This window comes from Sylvia atricapilla, chromosome 24 (assembly GCF_009819655.1).
Source record: "Sylvia atricapilla isolate bSylAtr1 chromosome 24, bSylAtr1.pri, whole genome shotgun sequence".
In the NCBI taxonomy this organism is placed as follows: Eukaryota; Metazoa; Chordata; class Aves; order Passeriformes; family Sylviidae; genus Sylvia; species Sylvia atricapilla.
The window spans coordinates 537,293-562,354 of NC_089163.1; the positions used below are offsets into that span (position 1 = coordinate 537,293).

The window sequence follows — 25,062 nt, forward strand, 5'->3', positions numbered from 1 at the left end:
CCTTCCCAAAACAGGCATCCCTTCATCATCTTTGTCTCCAAAGAGAGCCATCCCTTTGTCACAATTACATGGGATGCACAACCTGCTTATTCCTAAATAAGGAGGAAGAATCCTACTTTTACAAGTACAGCTATCCCTGAAAGCAACATATTCCACCAAACTCAACAGGAGCAAAGCTCTGGTTGGTATCACCCACAGATTAAGAGGGGACAAATCAAAAAACATCTATCATGGAATCATGGAGCGGCTTGGAAGGGACCTTGAAGATCATCCCAGAGACTACCTTCCACTACCCCAGCTTGCTCCAACCCTGAGCACTTCCAGGGATGGGGCAGCCTGTGGCCCCAGCAGGCTGTGAGGACAGAGAGGCCTTTTCTGGCTCAGTTCCCACCTTGAGGTCCGTACTGGCCGCCCTGGGGTCCGTAGCTCCCCATGGAGTTCTGCTGGTAGGGCCCCATGCCGGCGTGCATCTGTGCTCCCGAGGACTGCCGGGGGGATAAGGCTGAGCCAGGCTGGGGGGAGCTGTACTGGGGCATCTGCGGGTTCCTCTGCATGTACCCTGCACACCAGGAGGGAGAGAATGGTTAGTGCAAAGCCTCCAGAGCTGCCACTGCACACGCGTGTGCCAGGCAACAGCCCCAGCACTGACAAAATCCTGCCAGCAACAGCCCCCACACGTTTTCGTGGTTGCATTAAGGAGCCAGTGTTATCTGAGCAGATAACAGATCCAATTTCCTGTTTTAGCCAGGAAAAAAAAAAACCTCTTTAGTGTCACAGCAGAAACCAGTACATCTGCAAATCCTTGGGGCTTCTTGTTCTTAGTTTTTGTTCATTTTTTTGTTTTCTCATGGTGACAACTCTATACCTTCAGCCACGCATTTTTCCCCAAAAAATCTTACTCTCTCAAAGGGGACAGGCACACTACTGCTGTGAGCACCCCTTGCTATGAAGCTTAAAGAGAGCAAGTTAAGAAGCCAGAGGAAACATCTTAGAAGCCAAAGCACCAGTCTGGATAAACATTTAGAGGCCAAATAGCCACCAGCAGCTGAATTTACTGCAAGGTGCCTCAACACTTCAGCCTGTAATCCTGGGGCAGCTTTTCAGGGCTCTGTCCCCCAGCAGTGTCCCCAGGGCAGGAGATGTGACCTCCTCTGTGCAGGAGTGACCCACCTCGGTCCTGCGCGATGCTCGACTGGTTCATGGAGGGGTGCAGGATCGTGTCCGACTGGCCACTGGGCGGGCGGGGAGGCATCTGATTGCCTGGGCCACAGAGAGCACAGAAATCATCAGCAGCTGCTCTCCACAGACCTGGCACAGGCACACCCCAGAGCCCCACACGAGCCCAGGACCAGGGGATGTTGGCCAGGGAGAACAAGAGCAGGTGGCCACCTCAGGCCGTGGCACTGCACCCTCCCATCCCTGCCACACACACAGCGAGCCCAGGGGACTTCAGGGACCCCACGGTGCTGACACTGGGTAATTCCTGCACAGCTCAGCCCCACCAGAGCCCAGAGGTGAGAGGTTACCTGGGACTGCAGCAGGGGACAGGGGACCGGAGCGGGACTGAGCAACGCTGGCTGGAGATCCAGCTGGGGAGGGAGAGGGTCCTCTGATGCCTGGCAGGTGAGGAGAGGTATGTGGCGAGAAAGGAGACTGAGCTGGGTTACTCTGCTCTCCTTGGCTGCTGGAAATCCCTGATGTGCTTACTCCAGGGCTCAGGGCTCCTTCGGTCCCCATGGGCAGGTCATCTATGGAACCAGAAAGGTCCTGCAGGGCACAGAAACACATCAGAAACCATGGAGCCACGGGGCTGCTCCCTCACACACCGCTCAGGGAGAGCATCTGTCTGTCCCTGGGTGTGCTGCACACTGGAGTCAGGGAACTCTGTTGGTACCAAAGGCTGCTGCAGACTGAGGCAGCTGCCAGACGTGTCTTATCCTGCTGCCAGGCTGAACCCAGGAGCTCCTGAGTCGGTTTGCTGCTGGCCCAAACAACTGGCTAATTCTCCTATTTGCTCCTTCTAATTCAGTTTAGAGGTGGGAAGTTAAAGAATTCATCAACAGCACACGTCAAACTACAAACACAGGAGACAGTCCATGTGATCGTGGCTTGGAAGGGAAACGTGGCTCAGCCTCTGAAAGACAGAAAACTCCTGCCTCACCATAATTAATTCATAAACCTCCTATGAGCTGGGAAACTACTCACTTGAGATGGATAAAAACAAACTAAACAGAGATTTAAAAGAAAACCATAAAATACTCTTCAGGGTTCCCACTTCCCTTTCTTCAAAGACAGCAAAAATTAGCAGTTATTGCATCAACCTGTAAAGTTTAGCTTTTCTCAAAGGCAGGGCTAGAAAACACCCTTCCTCCTGCGTGTATTCACCTTGGAGAAGAAAAGCACAAAAAGCCTGAGAGAGCTGAAACCTCCAATTGCCACAGCAGCAAAGCGACAGCAGCAAAAACCAGCTGGCAAGTGTGAACCAATGGGGCTAATTCCAAGGAGTTGATGTGCAGATCCAACATGCCCAATTGTGCTGGCTGCTTGATAACAAGGTGCATCAGCTGTTCAGGCTTGGCCTGCAGTGAATGAGTCAGGAGCAGCCAGAGGAAGTGGCAGCTTATTTGAACAGAAAGCTGGGAAGTTGTAACTATTCCAGGGATTAGATAAAATCTCTGCCAGAGGTTCAAAGGATCACGGCAGGTGAAGAAGTGGAGGCCAAAGCTTACCAGGACTTCACTTACCCTTCCTAAGTCTTCCAGAGCGATCAGCTCTGGATCAGAAGGGTTCTGGGTGAGCCCTGAGGGAATCCCAGGTCATTTTGGCTGCACAGAATTCAGCTGAACAGCACAAGCAGAGCCAACCTCATTTAAAGCCCACAGAGAAAGGCCAAGGCAGCTGATCAATCACCTGGATGCCCTGGTTTCATTTACACTGAGGACACAACTCCTGGGTCAGCAGCAGTTCAGGGAAGGTTTTCCCAGCTCTGGCAGGGCAGATGGACCTGGAACACCAGAGACTGCAGCTCCTCAGCCTTGGGGAGCAGGAGCCCTCACACCCAGCACCTGCCTGCCAGGGGCTGTGGAAAGGCTCTGACAGCACATCCACAACCTGGAGTCATGGAGAAGAGGAATTCTGGAGGAATAAAGGCCAACGTGGGTGACACCCAAGCACCTCATCACCCCCGTGGGACAGGGACATTCAGAGGGACAGAGGCAGGGCTGGGCCTCAGCACCACGTTCAGCTGCTACAGCACAGCAATTTCCTCTCTTTTAATGGAATTTGGACAAAATGCTTCTAACAAACGCTGGCAAGTGTTACACTGGAGCTGCAGAGCCCAGACACTGGGTGGGATGATTTAGTGCAGAGTGTGTCCTCCCTCCCCTTCCATTACTGCTCCTGTTGGAGAGCTCATTTCCTGCACCACAGTCTCTGAGGTATATTTGCTTACTGCTCAAGTATTATCTTCCTGAGGGAAAAAAAAAAAAAAGCTTTGTTTTATTTCAATGAAAGCTAAAAAATGGCAGAAAAAGCCTAAAAATAGTGTCTGAGATCTCTTTCAATTTTCATTACTTTCCTATTGTAACATCAAAAGCATTGCTCCTTTATGCAGCTATTTGGGTGTTTTTCCCTGGACAACTTTGACAAATCCCACATTCCTACTGTGGAAACCATCTGAAGTGGGAGTAAAGAGACATTATTTCCAACATTTTGCATTAAAAAGCATCAACCAACACAAACAATCAGGAGCAAAACACTCCTCTTGCTGAGATTTACTGCACCCAACTGCAGCCACTGATAGAAGCCACACAAAGAGATCCCCCTGAAGGGATCAGAATGTCCAGAACCAGTTCAGTCCAGCCTACAGCTGCATGGGAACACTGGCATGACCCTTCAATACACGAAGGTAGCTTTAGTTTGAATCACCAAGTGCAGCCAAACATTTTTCCTCACCGCTGAAATGAAGTTGGAGGCCAAAGCCATTTCCAGCTCTGAAATCCTGCACCACTTAAGCTCCTGGTGGTGGGGATTTTAGAGCAGTTAAGCCCAGAGAGCAGAGGGGCAGGGCCTGGGCTGCAGAGATGAGGGGCTTTTAGGATCAAGGAAAAAAAAATTAAAAAAAAAAAAAAAAAAGCCACATTAAAAATGTGCACCTGAGACAAACAGTGGCATGAAAGAACAGGTACAGAGGAAGCATGCAAGGTGAAATGGGAGCTTCCTTCCTTTCTCTAGGGGTAGGTGCATCATCAGTGGAAATGAGTTTAAAGTGAATTACACATCCCCCTTTCCCAGCTGTTGGGACATGGGTTGAAACAGGACCGTGAAAATCAAGGAACTCCTGAAGTGGCTTTCACCTCCAAAGATATGTAAGTTTTATGAATTCCAACAATAAAGTCATTTCCCAGCAAAGAAGGGTTCTGCCAGCACAGCAGCATCTTCTGAGTGTGTTATTCAGCAGGACTGAGCTGCTCAGAAGGGAAACTCCTGCAAGGGGAAGGAGAAAACGTGGACTGGAATGTCTGAGCCCCAGCAGCTCACCAGAGAGGAGGCTGGCTCCCTCCCATCAAATTCTCTCTCAGGATGTCAAGCACCAGGGCACCACGGGTTAATTAAACCCCAATGACACCTCCAGCTCTGACAGCCCCACACCAAGGGAGAAGGAAATCCCTGCATCTCCCTGCAGCCTGTTTGCAGGGCAGCCCTAGCAGAGAAGCCTTTAAAAAACAATAAAACCCGATGGAAATAATGGAGACCTGCTGCTGTCAGGGGGGTTCTGGAGCAGGCCCAGGAGCAGGGGGCTCGGGAGGTTTTATTTGCCTCCTGGGAGCCCCAGGAGGAGCCCTGCAAAGGCAGGGCAGCAGCAGCAGAAGGGCTCTCCCCTCTCCTCTCCTGCCAGCACAGCCAGGGAGCCCAGACAGGAGGTGAGCCTCGGCAGCAGCAGCTCTGCCAACTCAAGGAAACGTCAGGGTCTGGAGAATTTCCTCACGTGTTTCCAATGTGTTTTTTATGCATTTTATTGCTCATCTGCCATGCAGATCAAAAAACGCTGGAGGGATTCCAACTATTTCACACAGAATCTCACACTCCAGGCTGGCTGCAGCCCCAAAGCCTGAGTTTCTTCACTTGAAAGAGTGCCCAGTGTTATTTTGGGATGTGACCTGATAGCGGAAGCCCACGGGGACCCTGGAGGGAGCAGCTCCAGCTGCCAGAGGATGCCCAGGCTGGTGCCAGGGAGGGCTGTCAGGGCTGCTGACAAACAGCCCAGCAGCTCCTTCTCCCCCCCACAGCCCTGGGGAGGGCCAGGGGGGCTCTTCCCTCGCAGGGAAAGGGCAGCAAGTCCTGGCATGAGCACGGCTGGTTTGTGCTGGAAAGAGCTGGGATTCTTTCTCCGGCAGCAGGAACTGCCAGCCCTCTATCTGATACAGCTCATTTGTTAAACAAACGGGGATGAAACGACCAGAAACACTTAAGATCAAGGTAACGAAATCCCAGAGGAGCAGAAGAGGCTCAAGGCTCTGCTCAGGCCCGTCCCACTGATGAGGAGGAGCAGGAAGACTGACCAGAAAGCAAATGGAACTGCTGAGCCTCCCCTGCCCAGCCCCAGGCTGGGCCCTTCCACGTGGGAAGTGTGGGGGAACAGGGAATGACCTCAGCACATCACATCACCCGACAGCACTCAAGGAAATTATGGTCTGAGAGGAGCATGTGGTGGAGCTTATAAATTCTGTAAGGCCAGTTGTTTCCATAAGATGCTCACAAGCAACGCCAGAGAACAATGGCTAAATTTATTCCCCAGTTCCTTCTGAAAGGGAAAAAGCCTCTTCCTTCCTTCTAATTGAAATACTCACTTTCTATTACAAGCCCTTTTTTTTCTGTGCAGTTGCTTTTCCACTTACTCGAGAACTACCAACATTTAAAAATCACAAGCTTGTCCTTTCCTTCCCCTTTATTTCCACACCCAAAATACCTCAATCCTCTCTATCACAACAATCACACAGCTGACTGGCAGGATCTCCCTGCTATTTTGGGGACATGGATAGACTCGTTCCTCCTTTGGCAGCACAGACAAATCCTGCCTCTCATGCTCCACAGAACACTCTCTCCTGGAGACTTCCCCGTGCTCCACTCCCAGCACACCCACAAAGGAACCTGAGGTTTCACAGATGTCACAGAAGGGTCTGGAGAGGATAACCCAGTGCCTCCCCTGCTCTGCCTCCTGCAGCTGGGCCCCCAGCAGAAACCAAAGCTGGAGCCTGGGAACAGCTTCAGCTCCAGTGGAAGCCCAGTGATACTTTACATCCAGAGATTTATCATCCAGTGTTCCCAAAGCTGACAAATCAAGAGTCAGGACAGATTTTCCAAGTCCTGTCCTGTCCCAGCACACAACCTCTGCCAGGGATGACCATCACTGCCCTTACTCTGCTCTTCCATCACCAGTTACTGTGGAGAGGAACATGAGTCCATCTTTCCAGCACCAAAGGCACCTTCAGGATTGTTCCTGGTGTGGTTTGGGCTGGACAAGACACAAAGGGGACATTCTCCTTCAAAATGGGACCAGAGCAGCAGCCAGAAGGAACAAAGGGATTTATTTGCAGTGAAATCACTGGTATTGACCCCTTGGAGATGTCCCTGGGAGCCCAACCTCTGATCTGAGCAGGGATGACATGAGAGCAACTAGAATCAGGCTCAGCAAGGGAAAAAACATCAAGATGCTGGTACCAAAGTGAGTGTGCCATTAGGACCTGGGAGTGCCACTCATCCCTGCAGTCCTCAGAGAGAGGAAGGAAGTGCCAGAGTTCACTATTCAAGGGGAAAACACCTGCCCACTAAACCCAGCAGCAGTGAGGTAACAGCAGCAGGGTTCAGCCTCTGCCACAGAGCTCCTATTCCTTCCACGGAGCTCCAGCTCCTCTCAGGCAGCAGCGCTGACAATTCCAGACCTAAGATGGGGACTGCAACACGCCACAGAGAGATTCGTGCAGTTCCCTCGCTCAAAAAAGCAGCTGAAAAGCTCAGTTCTCCCAGGCTGCTCCAGACAAACTGGGAGAAGCTGCTGCCTGGAGCTGCACTGCAGGGAGGGAGCCTTCGGAGAGGAGGCTGGCAGGAGGAGGGGCTCGCTGCCACACCACTCGTTTTACCCTGATGGCAAAAAAGAAGCTGCTGCTCTACTGCAGCTGGGTGAAGGTAGGTGAGGCCTGGCAGAGAGCAGGGCTGGGGCAGGAGCAGGCACAGGGAAGTGGCTGTGGCACATTCCGGAGCCCTGCGGAACAGCTGCAGCAGCCATCGATTTTTCAGAGGTCGATACTCCACTCCCACAGATCTCCTCGGCAGGAGCTTTAATCACATCTCCTGCTCCTACCCTGTGCCACCCCTCCTTCTCTTCCCCCTCCAAATAAAATAAAATAAAATAAAATATATTAAAAAAAAAAAAAAAAAAAGGAGGGAGAGGAGGCTTTCCTCCCCCTCCGAGCACGGAGCAGAGGAACAAATCTCATCTCCTCCGTCTTTGGAGAGCAGAGATTCAGAGCTGTGGCTGCAGCACGAAGTAGAGAAGGAGTAACATGATTCATCCACAGAACAAGATGTCGCTGGAGGAGAACCCTCCATGTGGAAGGGCAGCATTCCCACCAGGAACGTGCTGGGCTCTGCCACAGGACCCTGGGACAGGCAACAGCCAGACCCCTCACAGGAGCTCCCACTTAACCCTTGGGAGGCTGCTCAGCTGGGAAAAAGCACTCCCAGCTTTACACCAACGTTGGCACAGCATCAAACATCCAGGGCAGCACGAAAATTCCCAGTTTTTCCAGACAGCACCCTGTCACTTCAGCTGTCCTGTCCATCCAGCACAGAAGGGTGACACCTCCAGCTCCTACAGCAACACTGACCCCAAAACAAGCTGCGGGAGGATCCCGGGCACAGGCAGAAGCCACAAGGCAGCAGCAGCAGCAGAGGATGCTCTGGCTGGATTTCTGGAAGCTGTGGGGCTGCAGGGATGTCCAGGCCATCAGTGGGAAGGGTTGGCCTTGGCAAGGCAGGTGCAGGGGAAATGACAGGCCTCCACTGACAGCCCTGTTTATTCCAAGGGCTTTGCTTTTCCTTCCACAGGTTTTCACATCTCCTTATCCAAGCCTGAAGACAAAGCCCAGCTCACACGGAGCCATGGAGGAGGCAGGAAGTTCCCCTTGCAGTGCCAGACACGAGGATATTCCCATTCCCCAGCTTCTCTGGAAGGAGCTTTCCAGGCTCATGTTCCACACACTGAGACTCCAAAGCATTTAGTCATCCCAGCATGTGACTGTGCCACCCCGCCAAGCACCCAGCCACGCTGGGCAAAGGAGCAGCAAAGGCAAGAGGCTGAAATTACCACAAAATTTAAAAGGCCTCTGTTCAGGCAATACTTTGGATTTTAAGGTAAATCATCTTTTACTATCCTCATCAGCCTCTGAAACAATTAACAGTGACAGGATCAAATTCTAACAAAGGAGGAGGAAGGTTTTAGGACAGAACAAAAGATTTCTAAGGTCTCGAGCATTTGAAAGTGTGGTGAGTCCAGTGGCTCTTCCCCTGGAGGTTGTCCCTGCCCAGGGCAGGGGAGTGGAGCTGGATCATCTTCAGGGTCTTTCCAAGCCAACCCCTCTGTGCTCCTGCACTGACTCTGAGGCAGCTGGAGGCTGGCAGCTCCTTCCCAGCCCCTGTACCTGTGGGAAGGGAGGGATGGCCCCATTCCACCCAGAGCTGCCTGCAGAGCCACCCCAGGCCTGGGGACACACTGGGAGAGAATCAGGGAACTGCTCCTCTCTGCTGCCTCAGAGCAGTGAGCAGGAAGAGGGACCAAATCCATGGAGCCTGAGGTGGGCTGGAGCTGCCCCCGGGGTCAGGCACCAGCACAGTCCATTCCTGGAGATGCCACTTCTTGTCATTTCAGGAAATTAAACTTTTTTTTCCCCTTCCCTTAATAGAAGCTTCTACTTTCCAGATTCAAAACCGTAATAAAACCCAATCCTACAACTCCTCCCGTGACCAGGGCTGGTGTGGGAGCCCAGCCCCACACGTGGGCACCACGTGGACAGAGTTTTCCCCACGGGATTTATGACCCCACGTGTCCCCAGGACAAGTCAACCCAGCGTGCCAGGAGCACGGTGAGAGGGAAATGACTCCTGTGGAGCCACAGCTCAGGTGTGGTGGTGTCTGAACACCTCAGGGATCCCTGCAGCACAGGCAGGGGACAGCAGGGACCTCCCAGGGAAGGGAAGGGGATGAGGCTCAAACACCCAACGTCAGAAGACTCACAGGAGGCTCCCACACCGTTTGAGGGGTGTGCAGTGACACCAAGTCAGCAGCCAGAAGGAAGTGAAAGCTCATTTCCCTGGCCTGCAGCACGAGCTGCCTGTGAGCTGGGCACAGGGCTCCACATCCCACAGAGACACGTGTGGGAGAGCAGGGAGCTCTGCCTGGGACCCCAGAGCACAGCTGCCCCCCTGCAGCCATGTCCTGCTCCTGCCCCAGGACCCCAGAGCCCTGCCCCAGGACCCCAGAGCCCCCATCCAGGACCCCAGAGCCCCATCCAGGACCCCAGAGCCCTGCCCCAGGACCCCAGAGCCCTGCCCCAGGACCCCAGAGCCCTGCCCCAGGACCCCAGAGCCCTGCCCCAGGACCCCAGAGCCCCATCCAGGACCCCAGAGCCCAGCCCCAGGACCCCAGAGCCCAGCCCCAGGACCCCAGAGCCCCATCCAGGACCCCAGAGCCCTGCCCCAGGACCCCAGCCCTGCTCCCCCAGCCCCACTGTGGCCCCAGAGCCGTGGGCCAGGGCTGGGCTGGGGAATGTGAGGCAGGCACAGGCAGGAAGCTGAGCTGAGCTGAGCTGCTCTGGACCAGAATAGAAACAGGAAACGAGCCCGGCGTGAGCACAGAGCTCCTGCAGCAGCTCCCCAGGGATGCTCACACACAGAGCCCCCGGGGTGAGGGCTTCCCCCAGCACAGGGTGGGATCAGCCCCCTGCAGACCCCGGGGAGGGCTGGAGCAGGGAGAACTGCCCCATGGACACGCAGCAAAGCAGCCCTGGGGCAGGGCTGAGTGGGAAGGGTGCCACTGCAGCAGCTCTGGAGATGCTCTCCACAGTTAATAAAATATAAAATACAAAAACTTGGGGGAAAAGGCACAGCCCTCTCAATGAGCCATGCAGGAATGGTGGGCACAGTCACACAACAAGAAAACCTTGGGCAGAGGAGCACTGAGAACAAGGAAAAATACATTTTGAACTTTTGCTACCAGCACAGCTTGGGATAAAACCCTTCGGATGGCACAAAGTGGAATGCAGGATGTGCACTGCCAGTGCCTCAGGTGCCCCTGGGGGTGCTGGTGGCTTCATCTGCATCTCCACGGTGCTGCCCTGCTTTGAAATGCACACTCTGCTAATCCCTCTCCTAAGGCAAGCAATAAGACAAGCTCAAAAGGCCAAACACAAACCAAACAGAAGCAGGAAGTCCCATATGGAAAGAGAAAAAAGGAGAAGGGGAAAAGAAAAGGTTTGAAGTGACCAACAGATTCAACTATAAAAGGTTCTTTCTCCCTGCCCCCTGAAAAAGTTGTCAAAATCATTCATTTTAAACTGGAATTTTAGGGAAGCAGCCTGCCTCCCTCCCTGGCAGCTCTGGCAGGGTTTTGCTGCATTTCAGCCTGTTGCATTGATTATTTCCAGGTCAGGGGACGCAGCTGACAGAGCTCAACTTTATTCCACTTCAAGCACCCCCAGAGCAGCTGAAATGACCATTTGGACAGAATGGAAAATCCAAGTGGTGCTTCCCGACAACCTCCAGTGTCCAAACTCAGAACTGCTGGACTGAGGGAGAGAGAATCAAACCAAAACCACCCCACAACTGCTGGGGACATTCACTGACAAGATTCTTCTGCCAAAACTCTGCAGCCTCATTCCTCTCCCCACCCAACAAAACCCAATTTTCTTAAATCCACATGGCAAAGACCCAAGGCCAGAACCCACATCCAGAAGTTAACCACGGATCAGGAACATTTTCAGTTGGTTAAAATCCCTTCTGCCATTGACAGGACACTTTTCAGATCAAAATTCATAGATAAACAAGAGTGAAACACAACTAAATAAACAAAATAGTTTCCAAATAGTGCAAAACAGCAAAATACTGAGGTTAAAACTATTCCCACTCTACAAGATGAAAATAAAGTGCCCAGGACAGAGAGGAGGTTTCTCCCCCAGACTCACCACTGACCAAACTAAGGACACTCTGGGATGGGAATTCCAAATTTTTTGCCCCAACTGCCCAGTTTGCTGCCACAAAAATTCAAACATCACCTTGCTGTGTCAGGACCTCCAAACCCCTGCCACAATCTGTCCTCCTGGTTCATGAATGGCCTTTGGGACCAACCTGGAAGCTCAAAGCCCAGAGATGCCAACTCCTGTGGCTGGGAAGGAATGAAGAGCCTGGAGGGACCCTGCCTCACGCTCCACATCCACCCCAAAGACACCAGGAACTCCTCCAAGGCAGCCCACGACCAGAGACTGGGGCAAGGTAAAACCTTGTTCCACAATGAGAGAGAAAATCCCTCCCAAGAAACCCAAAACTCCAGAGAACTCTGCAGCAGAGCTGATGTGCAATCCAAACCCTCAGGGATGTCCCAGCACCAACCTGCCTCCCCCAGGGCTGCTTCCAGCAGCTTCCATGGAAGTTATTACCTGGAAGTGTCTCACTCCTTCAGCCTCCAAATCCAAGACTCAGAAGTTTAAGGCATCAAATAAACTGGATACAACTCTCCAGGAAAAAAAAAAATTTGGCTACAGAGAAGAAACTAGGGAATCTCCTGGGAGAAACAGATCTATCCCAAGGATTACTATTCCTCTATCACACCCAGACACAAAAGATTGTACTTCACTTCTCCCGTGCAGTGGCAATCTCAGTTGAGTTTGGCTGCAATCCTGATGGGGACTCCCTGGGGAAGCAGAGAATTTGACAGAGAAATCCCTCAGCTTGCCTGCCACAGGAAGGGGGAGCAGCCAGGACACTCACAGGGCTGGTCAAAAGGCACCAGGGAGCCCCTCTTGGCTCAGGAGAAAGTTTAGTCACTGACACAGCAATCACAACTGGGAAGGGATCCTGAGGGCTCCACCCAGGACAAGCACAGGACATTCCTCAGGCAGATCCACAAAAGGAGCTGAACAACCTGACCATGAGACCAGCACCTCCTGAAAGGGGGAGGACCAGCCAAAGGAACAGTCCCCCTTTATTGCTTGGAATTCCTGATGCACAACACCAATGTGTAAAGGCACTGGGCACATAAATTTAACACTTCCCAAGAATCTAAAAAAGCAGGAACCTCCTTTTCCTGCTGGGGCTGCTCTGTGTTTAATTAAAGATGAGGCATGGCATGATTTGCCCCAATTCCAGGATACCCAGTGAGCTTTTCTACAGCACCCACCAGGCCTGGGAAAGGGCTCAGGACAACATAATAAAATTAAAAGCCCACAAACAAACTCTGCTCCTCTAAGTCATCCATAATGGCAAAACAGGGATCTGGGAATCCTCCTGAGCAGGATAAAACTTTCTCAACTAGACAGAGTGAGCAATATCAGGAAGATAAAAAGAAATTGATAGTGCCCTTCCACGGAGCTCTTGTGCTCCTGAGCATCCCCAGGCCAAACTCCGTGCAGGAGATTGATCACTGCAAAATGAAACAAGGATTTGGCTGCTGCATCCCAGAGAAGCTGCCCTCCAACACCCCACAGCACCCCTGCCTGAAGCCCTTCTGTTCTTGTCCTACAGCATCCCAAAGAGACAACGAGGAATTATGGAAGACGTACAAGTGAGTCTCCTTTCCTTCATTTTTTTGCCTACTAAGGAAGAGAAAGGCCAAAAATACACCAGGCTTGGGTGAGCTAAATTTCTTAAATGCAAATTATTTGGTGGTGAAGCCAGGAAAACCAGATATTCCCTTGTTTCTAGGTCCCTCCACTCCTGCAGCTGAGATGGGTTTCTTTTCTTAGACTACTCGGGAGAAGGGACGACTTGAAAAGGGCCAAATACATTTAACCACAAGGTATAAAACAAACTCCCACTTGGTGCTGAGAAGGAGCCACTTCTCAAAGCCTCGTTACTAATTCCTATAATCCGAGTCAGAGGGATCAGTAGGACTCAGGAAGGCTCCATCAGCAGTGCCCCTGGAAGGGCTTCCCACCCTCCTGAGCTACAGCAATTTCTTCAATTACTTCAGGGGCTTCACTTCTCCTGTGCTCCTCGCCAGAAGATGGGTCACATGGAAGAACTTGTGGAGAGGCAGAGTGGAAAGAAACATGCTCTTTAAAAAGATTTTTTTTTTTAACCCAGGCCTCAGAACAAATTAAATCTTTGTAATCAGGGTCCAAAAGGCAAAAAGGAAGGAAAAGGAAAGAAAAAGCAACAACCCACAACTACTCCCATTAGGTGGTCAGAACTAGAATCACTTCATATTTTGGGTGACAATTTGTACCCACGATCCGAAGGCCTTATTTCAAGGGGCTCATAACAAAGCTGTTCTCATTGCTGGGAGCAAAAATAACTCAGTTCTACACACAGCTCACTCCTCTGGCCAATCCAGCTGCAGCTCCCAGCAATGATTTAGCCAGTGGCTAAAGAAAAAACTAAAAGCTCACTCACTTCCTACTGGTTAGAACAAAAGTTACCAGCAAAATTGGAACTCAGCAGCTCCAAACTTTTCTTCTGAGCCAGAGGCACAGACCAACTTGTGCAAGCTAACCTAAACTTTCAACCCTTCTCTGTTTTCCTGATGTTTTAACACAAAATTAAACTACTCTGGCCCCAAACCTGCTGGAACACTGGGCACTAAGCTCATCCCCAACTGGTGACTGCACATTCAGATTTAGGACGCCAAAGAAAATATAATTCTCCATTTAGTGAGGAAGGAGCTGCATGGGCCAGATCTTCCTCATCCAGACCCCAACCCATTTGTCTTTTTCACCAACTGTTCAGTCAGACTGGACCAGAGGAGCTTAAATCAGCAGCAGAAGGATCCAATGGGCCACAAAGGCAGTGGTGCTCCAGGGCCAGCCACCAGTGCCACAGTGGGCCAAGGAACAGGGAAATAAGTCAGAAACGAGGATTTTCCCTGGAGGCAGGGCCTAGTCTGACAGCAGCCAGGTACCTCAGACACTGCACACAGAGAGCTCACAGAATTAACTGCTTTAGGCAGAACCTGCAGACCAGAGCACTCAGGGTTAAACTCCCCTCTCAAATCCATTACTTTTGTAAATTACATTCAGTCTCCAGTGGGAAGCCAGAAGCTAATGACTTGGTAAAAAGCACAGGCAGCCTCCATCATTCCCATTTCCAGGTGGAATAGCACCAGTGCTGGTTTCTCCTGCTGTGCTCCTGATTGCCCTCGGCCCAGGCCCCACTCACCGGCAGGCTGGAAGGTCTGGACTGAAGATTCAAGTTCATGTCTTCTTGCCCTTTACTGGAAGCCATTGAGGGAGCAGAGGATGCCTGGGACCCAAACGAGTCTTGAGATAACTCCTGAAACACCAAGAAACACACGGATCAGAAGTCACGAATGGGAATGCAATAAAGCCTCTGCTGGAATCACTCTGGGACATTGTGATTCTCACATTATGACAGATTTATGTCCCCTTGGTGACGTTTGCCCAAAACTGGAGGTGAGAGGCAGGACAGAAAGCCAGGGCACACAGACACTGCCCAATAGCTGCTCAGAGCTGGGAGCACAGGTCTAGGCCATGACAGAAGAGGCAGGCTCCAGCTTTGCCCCACGGCAGATCCTGGAGACCACAGTCTGCCCTGGCTCTGCCCCTCTGCCTCTTCACCTTCCCCATGCCACCCTCGCTCCAAGCTCCTCACCACACAAACAAGGCACATCCATTAAACCTTCCCTGGACGCCTCCAGTGTTTGCTGAAAGGTCCCACCTTTGTCCCTCCTCCCCAAAGCCAACTTTTCCTTCTGCCACTTTCCACCAGGACAAACCCCCGGCTCTGCCCATTTCATCCCACCAGCTCTCTGCGTGCACCAACCACATGCACAGGGCACAGAGCAGCAGGTTGCCCCCGACAGTGCCCCACACCAGGGCAGGCAGCGGGGTGCCGGGACACCTACCTGAGGCGGGGGGAAGCGCTGCTGGGCGTAGGCAGAGGGCTGCTGCGGCGGCTGCGCCGGCGGGTACGCCGAGGAGGGCTGGGGCAGCGCCGAGCCCGCGGGCTGCTGCGCCTGCTGCTGCTGGTACGGAGACTGCTGCTGCTGCTGCGGGTACGGGGGCTGGCCCTGGGCGTGCTGCGGGGCCGGGGGCTGCTGCGGGTACGGGCTGGGGGGCTGAGCGTGGGCCGCCTGCGACGGCTGCTGCGCGTAGGGCGGCTGCGCCGCGGGCTGAGCCTGAGCCTGCTGCTGCCCCTGCTGCGGGTACGAGGGCTGCGAGTGAGCGGGCTGCGACGGAGGCTGCTGAGAGTAGGGAGGCTGCTGCTGCTGCGGGTGAGGGCTCTGCTGGTTGTAGTAGGGGGTCTGGCTCTGCTGCCCGTAGGCGCCGGGGCCCTGCTGCCCGTACGGAGGCATCTGCACGGGGAGAGAGGGAGAGGCATCGGTCACAGGGTAATTCTCACAGGGGCACTTCTCACACGTGCACAGATTCTGCTCCAAAAGCAGAGATTCAGAAGCCTGTGCAGAGCACCGATGCGCTGGAAATGTCACTACTCAGATACGTCCCAGACAACGGCAGAAGTCACCCGTGTGTGGCGTTGCTCTTGGCAGTAGCCAAGTTTTTACAGGCATCGTAGCTGAGTTTTTAGGGATCCCTATCTGACCACCCTTCAACAAAAGTAACATTGAAAGGAAAAGACTGCTTGCTCCAACGACAAAACAAAATAAATTGCCTTTTGAATCCTGCAAACAGTCCAGCAGGCGCCACTTGGATCATGTAATGAGCCAAAACTGACCTGGAGTCATTTCTTGTGCAAAGAACAGCTGTGTCTCTAACACAGCACAGCAGAAAGAGGATCTCCCTCCCCTGCTATTTATTTTTCCCCTCGCTGGATTCAGGAAAGGATTCCCCAGGGAACGGATCCCACCTGGAGCAATGCCCCTTTCCCCCAGGGACCGGTCCAGCCTGGCTGGGGGGTCACGGCTCTCTGCCTGCCCGGCTGTGCCCGGCTGTGGGGGTTTGGGGCTGTACCTGCTGTGCATAGGAGATGCTGCCCATGGTGCTGGGCGTCCTGCCCTGCATGGCCATGGGGTATCTCTGCGGGGCCTGGGGCCCGTAGGGCTGCCCGGGGTAGCCATGGCCCTGCTGCGGCCCCGCCTGCGGCCCCTGCTGCTGTGTGTAGGGGTTGTTCCCTCCGTAGGGCTGAGGCCTCATCTTCCCCATCTGATCCATCGGGCTCGACGGCTGCAAGGCAACGAGGGACACGTCAGGAACCGCTCCTCGGGACGTCACAGCCTCCCAAAATCCCCGGCAGGGAACCGGGACAGGGCGGCGCCGAGGAGGAGCTGGTCTGCCTCTCCCCAGGTGCTAAACCCCAAAGGTACTGCTGGAATTGCTCCTGCTGCCCTTCCAAACCCACCACCCCACCAAGAGCAAGCCCAGCGAGAAGTCATTTAATGCTGACATCTCTCCCGTGGCCAGACACGGAAGAAGGGGGGAAGGATCATCAAGAAAAATCAATTAACAGTGTAAGTGGCTTTTCCCCACTGTAGGTAGTAGTTTAATGTCCAGATATTCCACAACAAGGTAAATTTAGGCTGAAAATTTAAATATTCAGAAGAAACACTGCTTCTTTCACGTATAACAAGGTCTCCCAAAACACTACAGGCTGTTAATTTACACTTATGCATTTTAATTAATGCACATTGATGTAGTAACACTGGGCAGTGCTGCTGACATCCAGCCTTCAAGACTGCAGGTTCATTTTTGAGTATTTTTTTTACATGTGCTTTATGTCTGCTGCCTTTTGGAGAATAAAGAGTTTCTAAATCAAATTTATTCAGATGCACGTAAAAAAAAAAAATTGTCAGCCTCAAAAGTCAGGTCCCTGAGCTTTAGAGCAAAGACAATGAGATGAGTGAAGAAATGCAACTTTCCTTGGACTTACTCATCTGTGCTACCCCTGCCTGGAGCCAAGGTTTAGGAACAGTCAATCGAATTTCCTGAAAACATTATAAACCTCAACACTATAAAACCTCAAAACAGAGCTTTTTCACCTTGGCAGCGATTCCCCACTAAAGCAAGAGCTGTTCTGGTGTGGTGACCTCTAAATGAATCCCAGCACAGTCCTTAACCTCCATTCCTTGGATCTGAATGGGAATCCTTCCCTGAGCTCCTGGTGACCTAACTAATCCCAGCGAGATGTTTTCCCCAGATCACCATGACAATGGAGTCTCTATTACACCATCCCTTCCTGCCACCCCTGCGGTGGTGTTTGTACAGATCCACCCTCCCTCGCTGAGCTCAGGTGCTTGAGGAGTGGCCCTACAGGTCTGCACAGGCAAACCTCACACACAGCTCAGAAACTCCTCACAATCCCCGAGACCAGGATTTCAGTGATCTCTGCAGAATCCACCCTCTCAGGGGGGAAAAGGAGTTCTTGCAGTATGCTGCACTTGAGGAAAGCCTTCCCCAGCAGCCAGCACACACTGGTGTGCCCAGCTGTCTGTGCAGTGTGCTGCCAGGGAGGCTCAGCACTGGGACAGCCCAGGGACAGCCCAGGGACAGCTCATGGGGCTCTGCTCAGTGGGGATGGCAGGAACACCCCACTGCTGGAACAGGGAGAGGCTGCTGCCTCCGAGGAAATCTGTGCACAAATCGATGGAGAGCAAAGTGCAGCTGCCCTGTTCTACCTCAGCTCAGGGTTTCCACCCACAGGATTTGCCAAGCTGCAGAGGACCCACAAGGGTCCCCCCTCAGCCCTGCACAGGACACCCCAGAGTGACATCCCGTGCCTGAGAGCGTCTCCCAGATGCTCCTGGAGCTCTGGCAGGCTCAGGAAAGCCAGCCCCTCAGTGAGCAGGGCATGTGCCACCCTGGGGAGGCTGTTCCCAGCTGTCCCCTGCACTCCCTGCAGGGACTCTCCCTGCATTTTGGATTTTGGATGTCCTCCCGTGCTCAGCTGTGCTGGATGTTCCCATTCTCAGCCATACTCGCACCAAAACAACCCCGAACAAGTTTCAGTCCATGTTTCATGTTCAAGCCATCAGAGATGCTGCTGGGGAGGAAGATGGGCAGAGGCTGCAGGCTCCAGGCAGCCCCAGATCCCTGCCCTGGGAACACCCTGGGGCCAGGCCAGGCACCCACAGGGTCTGTGCCAGCTGGGAAAAGGAGCTTCCATTCACAGGGGCAGAAAAAAAGAGGTCTTTGAAGGCTCTGGTGGAAGCCTCAGAGCTGCAGGGCCTCAGCCCTGAATGGAGCACCCATGTGGAGCTCCCATATTCCCTAAAAGATGCAAATTGTGTTTACATCTGCCCAGCAATGGTCCCTGCTGCTTCCCAAGCCTTGCCTTGTGCCATCCCCTTGCATTACTGACATCTTCTCCCTGCCCACATTATCTTCTTTGGAATGTAAAATCGGGGCCACCAGGAGCTTTCCCAGCCCCTGGCTTTTGACTGCAGCCTGCTCTCACCACCCCCAGGCACTCACATCCTTCCTTCCACCTCACAAAGTGCAACTTTGGGGTTACTGACTAAATATTTCAGCATCTTTTCCGTTCGTTACTTGCTTCCTCCTGGTTGTAACTCACCTTTGCAGCCCTCTACCAAGAGCAGCTTTTTGGGCTTTTTTTAAACTTTTTTTTTATTTTTTTTTCCCCCAAATACACTCACACCACCTGCTGCCACCCCTGCACTGATTTTCTTGTCTGTGGTCACCCACAAGACCAACCATCTCTTCAGGGAGGAGAAAACAAGGTGAAGATTCACTTTTCCATGACTCCTACAGGAAGCATGACAACTACTAAAAAACTTCCCAGAAACATTTGGAACTGTTTATGCAGCCATTAGGGAGAAAAAAAAATGATAGAAAAAAGCAAAAACCCAAAACACAAACCCCAAACATCTTTCCAGGATGTGACCAAGTCGTCACCTCGACTGCTCAGCGTAGGAGGACACGACATGCCTCAAGCTGCCACCCTTCCACCAGGCCCTAGCACAGAGAGGTGCTAAAAACAAACACTGAGAGCATCCAGACTGCAGCCTTACGGATAAAATTCCATCACCAGGAGGAAGGTAAACGCCAATTAATCCCTAATGAAGGAATTATTTCATACACACACTCCTGACTCGTAGCAAGGCTAATTTGTGCTCCCCAGGGCTGCCCTGTACGTCTCAAATGCTGCCATGTGTTGTTTCTTCCTTCAAAATAGCCCATTAATTCAGAATATCCCACACATCTCTGCTGCTGATGGGGCTTCAATTGCTTTGGCCTCGGTACTGCTGCTCAGCCATCAGGAACCTGCTGCCCCAAACCCCTTTTAGGGATCTGAACTGCCCGTGCCTCCAGAAGAGAGGCAAGGAGAAACGCAGGGATTGCTCCCAGGAGGAGCAGAGGCTGCCCAGCCCCTCTGCACAGCCACTGTGTGCCCCAGGAGCTGGGGGAAGCCAGAACACGTCACGGGAAACACGGAAACACCAAACCCCGATTGCAAAAGGCTGGAAATCCTTCTCCGGGCTGATACATGGGAAATCCTTTCAATAGGAAACCACAGGAGTAGATTACTGTGATTACACTTCAAAAGCAAAGGCCCTGCCACAGAGAGACATAATTGAGAGAAAGTGTTGCTCCTTGATCACTGAAGTCCAGACCCCCTGCTTACACCTCCCTGCATTCATAGAAATTGCTTCCATTCTCCCTCAAGCCCACTGTCCCTGCTGTTGTGTAACACCAGTGAGGACCAAAACTCGACAAAACATTGTCCTGCCACCAGCCAAACTTCCAAATCCAAAGTTGTGTGGTTTGGTGTGTAAAGAGAGTGGCCATAAGCCGTGCTCCAGAGAAACTGCAGAGCTTTTTGGGGTAATTTAAGATATTTCTAAACCAAGAGTTTGCAACAGCAAGCCCAGAGTGAGCTTAAAATTGCTGAGTTCAAAAGCCCTTCAAATCACTTTGTGTGATGTGAAGGGTGTCAGGCCCCTATAATGAGGCAGTGCAGTGAAACCAGCTCTTCCTCCAAACAACACCGGCCTTCTCCGGGAGAAGCGACAAAAGCTTTCAGCAGACAAGAGGATTCCATGAACAATTCTTTTCAGATTCTGTCCGGTGGAAGAGAAATTTGGCCTCTTGAATGAATAGCTTGGTTAAACTGGAGAGGACTTGCTCTTGGTCCTGTCAGGAAAATGAGTAAAGGGGAGAGGCAATTCCCACTTTGGAAGCAAGAGCCAAACCCTCCACAGCTGCACAGAAAAATGGAATTCTGACTTTCCCCATTACCTTATTACGTTTTTATATTTTATTGGGCCAGAGGAAGAAAAGGAGGGAGAGTCATTTACTGAACTCTCCAGTTTCAAATCAGCATCATTCAGTTATTGGCAAACGTGTTGTGTGTTGGTGTTGGCCACAAGTGATTCCTTCAGCTGCCCCCCAACCTCCTCCCCAAAAAATAAGGCGGCTGAGAAAGTAAGAAAAAAGCCCAAAGCTCTCAGGTTGGCTTTGAAATCTTCCCCTGACCAGCTTTGTTGTCCGTTTTTTTGTGATAAAAAAATAATAAAAAGCATTCCTGGCTGTTTAACCGAGAGAAGCCCTAATTGATTCCCACAGTCATTAACCTGCATTTTACCTCGGAGAGTGGTAGTTAAGGAAGTCGGCACTGCTATTTATAACTCATCTCAAATTGAGGGCAGACTGCCTAAAATCTAACACATCCCAGCTGTACTCCTGTTTGAACTGGGGCCAAGGGAATTTTTTAAAGCAATCTTGGCACGGAATGAATGACACCCGGAGCAGGAGCGCGTGTGCTGTGTTGTGGTGACGCAGCGCTGGGGGTGGAAGGGGCCGGGGGGGCCGCTCTAATCCTCTCCCCAGCCCGAGCCGGGGCCGCCCACCCACAACCAAACACAGAGCACAGGAAAGGGCTTTTCCTCCGCGACGCCTTCCAGCGAGCAGCACACGGCTCATCTGCATAAAAGCAAAGGCACGGCGCTCCCGCCGGGAAGGTTGTGCTCCCGGAATCCCCCGGCCGCGGAGCCGCCGCCTGCCAGCGCCGGGAGCCCCGGGAAGGGCCGGGGACAGATGGGGACCCGGCAGCGCCGGCATCGTCTGTCTGCCGGGACACGGTACCGAGAGCAGCCGCAGAAGGCACAGCGACGGGCCGGCGGCACCCGGCCACCCCGGGAACGGGGGATGCTGAGCGGCACCGGGGATGGGTAACATCAGGGATGGGTAACATCAGGGATGGTCAGCACCGGGGATGGCAAACACCGGGGATGGCAAACACCGGGGAAACACCAGGAATGGTCAACACTGGGGATGGGCGACACCACTGGGGATGGCAAACACCGGGGATGGCAAACACCGGGGATGGCAAACACCGGGGATGGCAAACACCGGGGAAACACCAGGAATGGTCAACACTGGGGATGGTCAGCACCGGGGATGGGCGACACCACTGGGGATGGCAAACACCAGGGATGGGTAACATCAGGGATGGTCAGCACCGGGGGAACACCAGGGATGGTCAGCACCACCGGGGATGGCCAACACATCCCACAGCCTGGGGACAAAGTCCCCTCCCCAGCCGGCATCCCCAGGACATCGCACTGCAGTGAAGCAAGTGTAGAAGAGGCATGAGGGATTCCACCTCGCACCTTTAAACCCTCAAGCTGCCCTTTCTCCACGTTCCAAGGGCACTGCAGGAGCACCCAAGCCCTGAGCAAGACAAAGGCCACTGCCCGGGTGTATGGCACCAGCTCACCCCGCACAGGGCTCAGAACAGTGTGACACACAGCGAGGCATTGCCCAAAGCTGCACAAAGCCCTGGGGATGCACCAAAAGCAGCCCGGCCCTGGTGATCCCACAGCTGACAGCAGCAGCTCCTCTCCTGCCAAATCACAACCGTGGTGATCCACAGCATCACCAAACCAGAACCAACGGGGATGGGGACACAAACAGCACCCAAGGGACAGCACAGGAGGCTCCAGCAAACCCCAGTCTGAGCTGGTCACTGGTGTTTGCACATCAGCCACTCTCACACCCATCTGTGCCTTCCAAACCCCCCAAAGGCCACTCCAGCTCCTGCACAACCGGAGGAACGATCACAAACCAACAACCGTCCTCATTCAGGAGCAAACACAGCTCACCTTCCAGTGGGGAACTCTCCTCTGCTCTATTTAAGGTACAACTGCCTGGCTGAGGTCAGCACCCCGGCCTGAACTCGCTGCCTTTTATAGCCCGGGTCACGCTCCCAGGGCACTCTGCTTTCAACAGGGACAGGAGGGGCTCAGGGAAGCTGGAGTTAAAATAAAGATCCTCCAGCAGGACGTGAAGATGCCCCCAAAAGAACACATCTAGAAACCCCACGGTAATAAACACTCCACGAGGTGTATCCACCACCCCACTGGCACAGCTTAAACACGGAGCCCGTCTCTGCGAGAATTATCGTCACAGAAACACACAGTTCCTTTTTCTGCTTTTCCTCTCCCTTTTTAAACCTGAGAAATCCACCAGCTTCCCTCGGTCCCTCAGCACAGGCAGGAGCCCTGCTCCTCCCAGCAGAGAGTCTCTTTGCCCTCCCCAGGGCAGCCCCAGCACTTTGGGAGCCCCACGCTGCCCAGGAGCAGGTGGGATGCTCTGACTCACACCCATGGGCCTGGAGTGCCAAAACCTGACTTCTGCAACACAGCACAGGGTTACAAATGCTCTTCCCTTGGAAACGTGCAGGACAAACCCATTTTTACATAAGCTACTGAAAAATAAAACTCCTCCCTCGCCCCCACAAATCCCAGAATGTAACTTGGATCTGGACACAACCAGGAGGGGATGGATCATCATCTCATTATCAATGGCCAATGCAGATTAAAGTTTGGCTGTCAAAACAAATAACCTCTGCTCCACAGTTTCAGTTCTGCAACCAGAAAGAGCCTGGTTTTTCTTCTGACTTTTCCCAGTAGGTCAGAGTTTGACCCAAGACACTTTCTATTCCTCTAAACCTCTGCTAACACCCCGACCTCAGGACAAGCTCATGACACCAGCACAGAAGGCGAACAGGACTCCTGCATTACTTCAGCCACCTGCTTCTATCTGGAGCTCCTGCAAACCTAAAATCTGCCCTGTTCAATGTTTATCCTACCCCTGACCGTTTATCCTACCCCTGTCTTTGGGGAGATGGGCTGAAAATCCAGATCCTGAGTTGTTCCAGTGGAAGGAAGATGAGTGAGTTTCTCCCAGCAGCCATCCTGTGACCTGTATCTCCCTGCTAAACACAATCCAGTAATTACCCATTAACATTTCTCAGCAAGAGCCCAGTCCACACATCTCAGAGGACTTTCCAAAGCACAGCTCTTACTAATATTCTTCTAATTGATTAAAACTGACCAGAGTTTTGATTACAGGATGTATCACTATGGAACATCTCATTCCTGAAAGAAGTCAACCAGCAGAAGGTGATGTGGTGGGGAAGTGAAATGAGAGTCACCCCTCAAAGCCTCACTGGAAATAACCCAGTGCTCCCGCCCAAGTACCAGCAGAGTTGTGTCATTTTTGATTTTATTAAGAAATAGAGGGTGGGAGGGTGCCAAGCCTGCAACAAGCACCAGGATGGCTCCTCACAGAGACCTCTCCTGTGTGCTCAGAGCACATCCCTGTGGAACAGCACAAGGGATCCCCCACGCCTGAGCAACAGCCAGAGCACTTTCCCTTTCCCTCCACCTCACCTGCCTACACCACGGCAGGACACTCTGACAAACACCATTTACTGATTTAAAAGCAGCCAAAATTAACAAAGGATAACGATTACTGTACAGTAGCTGATGACCAATGAAAATTTCAGGCATTTCCCAGGCAGTGGGGGTCAGGTGATGCAGTCTGTTACCCAGACTGTGTGATCCCTATCCAATTTCTCTATCGTTTCCCCAATAATTTTAACTTCTGTCCAAAGAACTAGGTAACGAGCTGTCTATCCCTCACTGTCAGCCTTCAATCCACTTTATAAGCACATTATTCAACCAGCTCGCCCCAGGATTCCCCAAGTGCCGCTGCTGACTCCACCCAAAACTCCAAGCAACACCAAGATGTAAAGAAAACTGTGCCTGAGCTCCATGGGAGATGATCCCAAGGAACATGTGATCCTTGTAATGAGGTGCTGCTCCTTTTAAGATGGAAAGAAACTTCCTTCCTGAATATTAAATCAGGCTTTAAGTTCAGCCAACCTCCTACTTCTGCTCTAATGAACTGGAGGCAAGTCAACAAAAAGACTTTAGCTCCAGTGTCTCATTACAGCCTGGCTTCCAGAGGAACCCAGCTCCTGCTGCACCACAGCAACGGGCCCTGGGCAGCAGCAGGAAAAGTGAAGAAAGCAGCAGGAGGAAGGGCTGGGGTGGGAGAGCAGAATTACACTCCGTGTCACCACTGCTCAAGTGATCTCACTCCAAGGAGCACGAGAGCAGCCGCTCCCCATCACCAGCCAGCCCCAAAATATTTGCTCCAAACGCTGCTGAAAACCTGAAAGGGCTCCAGATGCCCCGTAAATACACTCAGACACTGCAACCTGTGGCAGACTTCAGTCCCCCAGCTAATTCCCTGTAACCCCTGTTTCCCTTAAACCAGCCCCTGCTGATCTCATGGACAGATGCCTTTTGCTACTGAACACGAGGGATGTTTTCCAAAGCTGAAGGAAGAGCCAAGGCAAGGGCTCACTGGAGCTGACTTTCTAGAATAAAGGTAGTTTTATCAATCCACTAAAAGCTTTTTCTGCACAGAAATCTGAGGGTGCTGGTGCACACTGGATTTGATAAGACACCTCCAGCACAGCCTCCTGGGTTCCTCTCTAAGAACACTTTCCTGATAAATCTTCATCTGTAAAATGCAGCAGCACAGGTTTCTACACACTTGTGTGTCTGAAA

The 25,062-nt window shown here is 52.4% G+C and overlaps 1 protein-coding gene across 3 annotated transcripts in view; it reads right to left on the bottom strand.

Moving 5' to 3' along the window:
• Window positions 1-25,062, bottom strand: part of ARID1A (AT-rich interaction domain 1A) — a 52,740-nt gene that overhangs the window by 15,419 nt on the left and 12,259 nt on the right. For 2 of the 3 annotated variants that reach the window (XM_066335432.1, XM_066335431.1), the window contains exons 2-7: window positions 16,196-16,408; window positions 15,130-15,579; window positions 14,424-14,537; window positions 1,527-1,767; window positions 1,171-1,260; window positions 392-559 (exon numbers count right to left, since the gene is read on the bottom strand). In XM_066335432.1, coding sequence (XP_066191529.1) covers window positions 392-559; window positions 1,171-1,260; window positions 1,527-1,767; window positions 14,424-14,537; window positions 15,130-15,579; window positions 16,196-16,408 — 1,276 coding nt within the window. The remainder of the gene's footprint in view (window positions 1-391; window positions 560-1,170; window positions 1,261-1,526; window positions 1,768-14,423; window positions 14,538-15,129; window positions 15,580-16,195; window positions 16,409-25,062) is intronic. The other variant, XM_066335434.1, reaches the window with a different exon arrangement.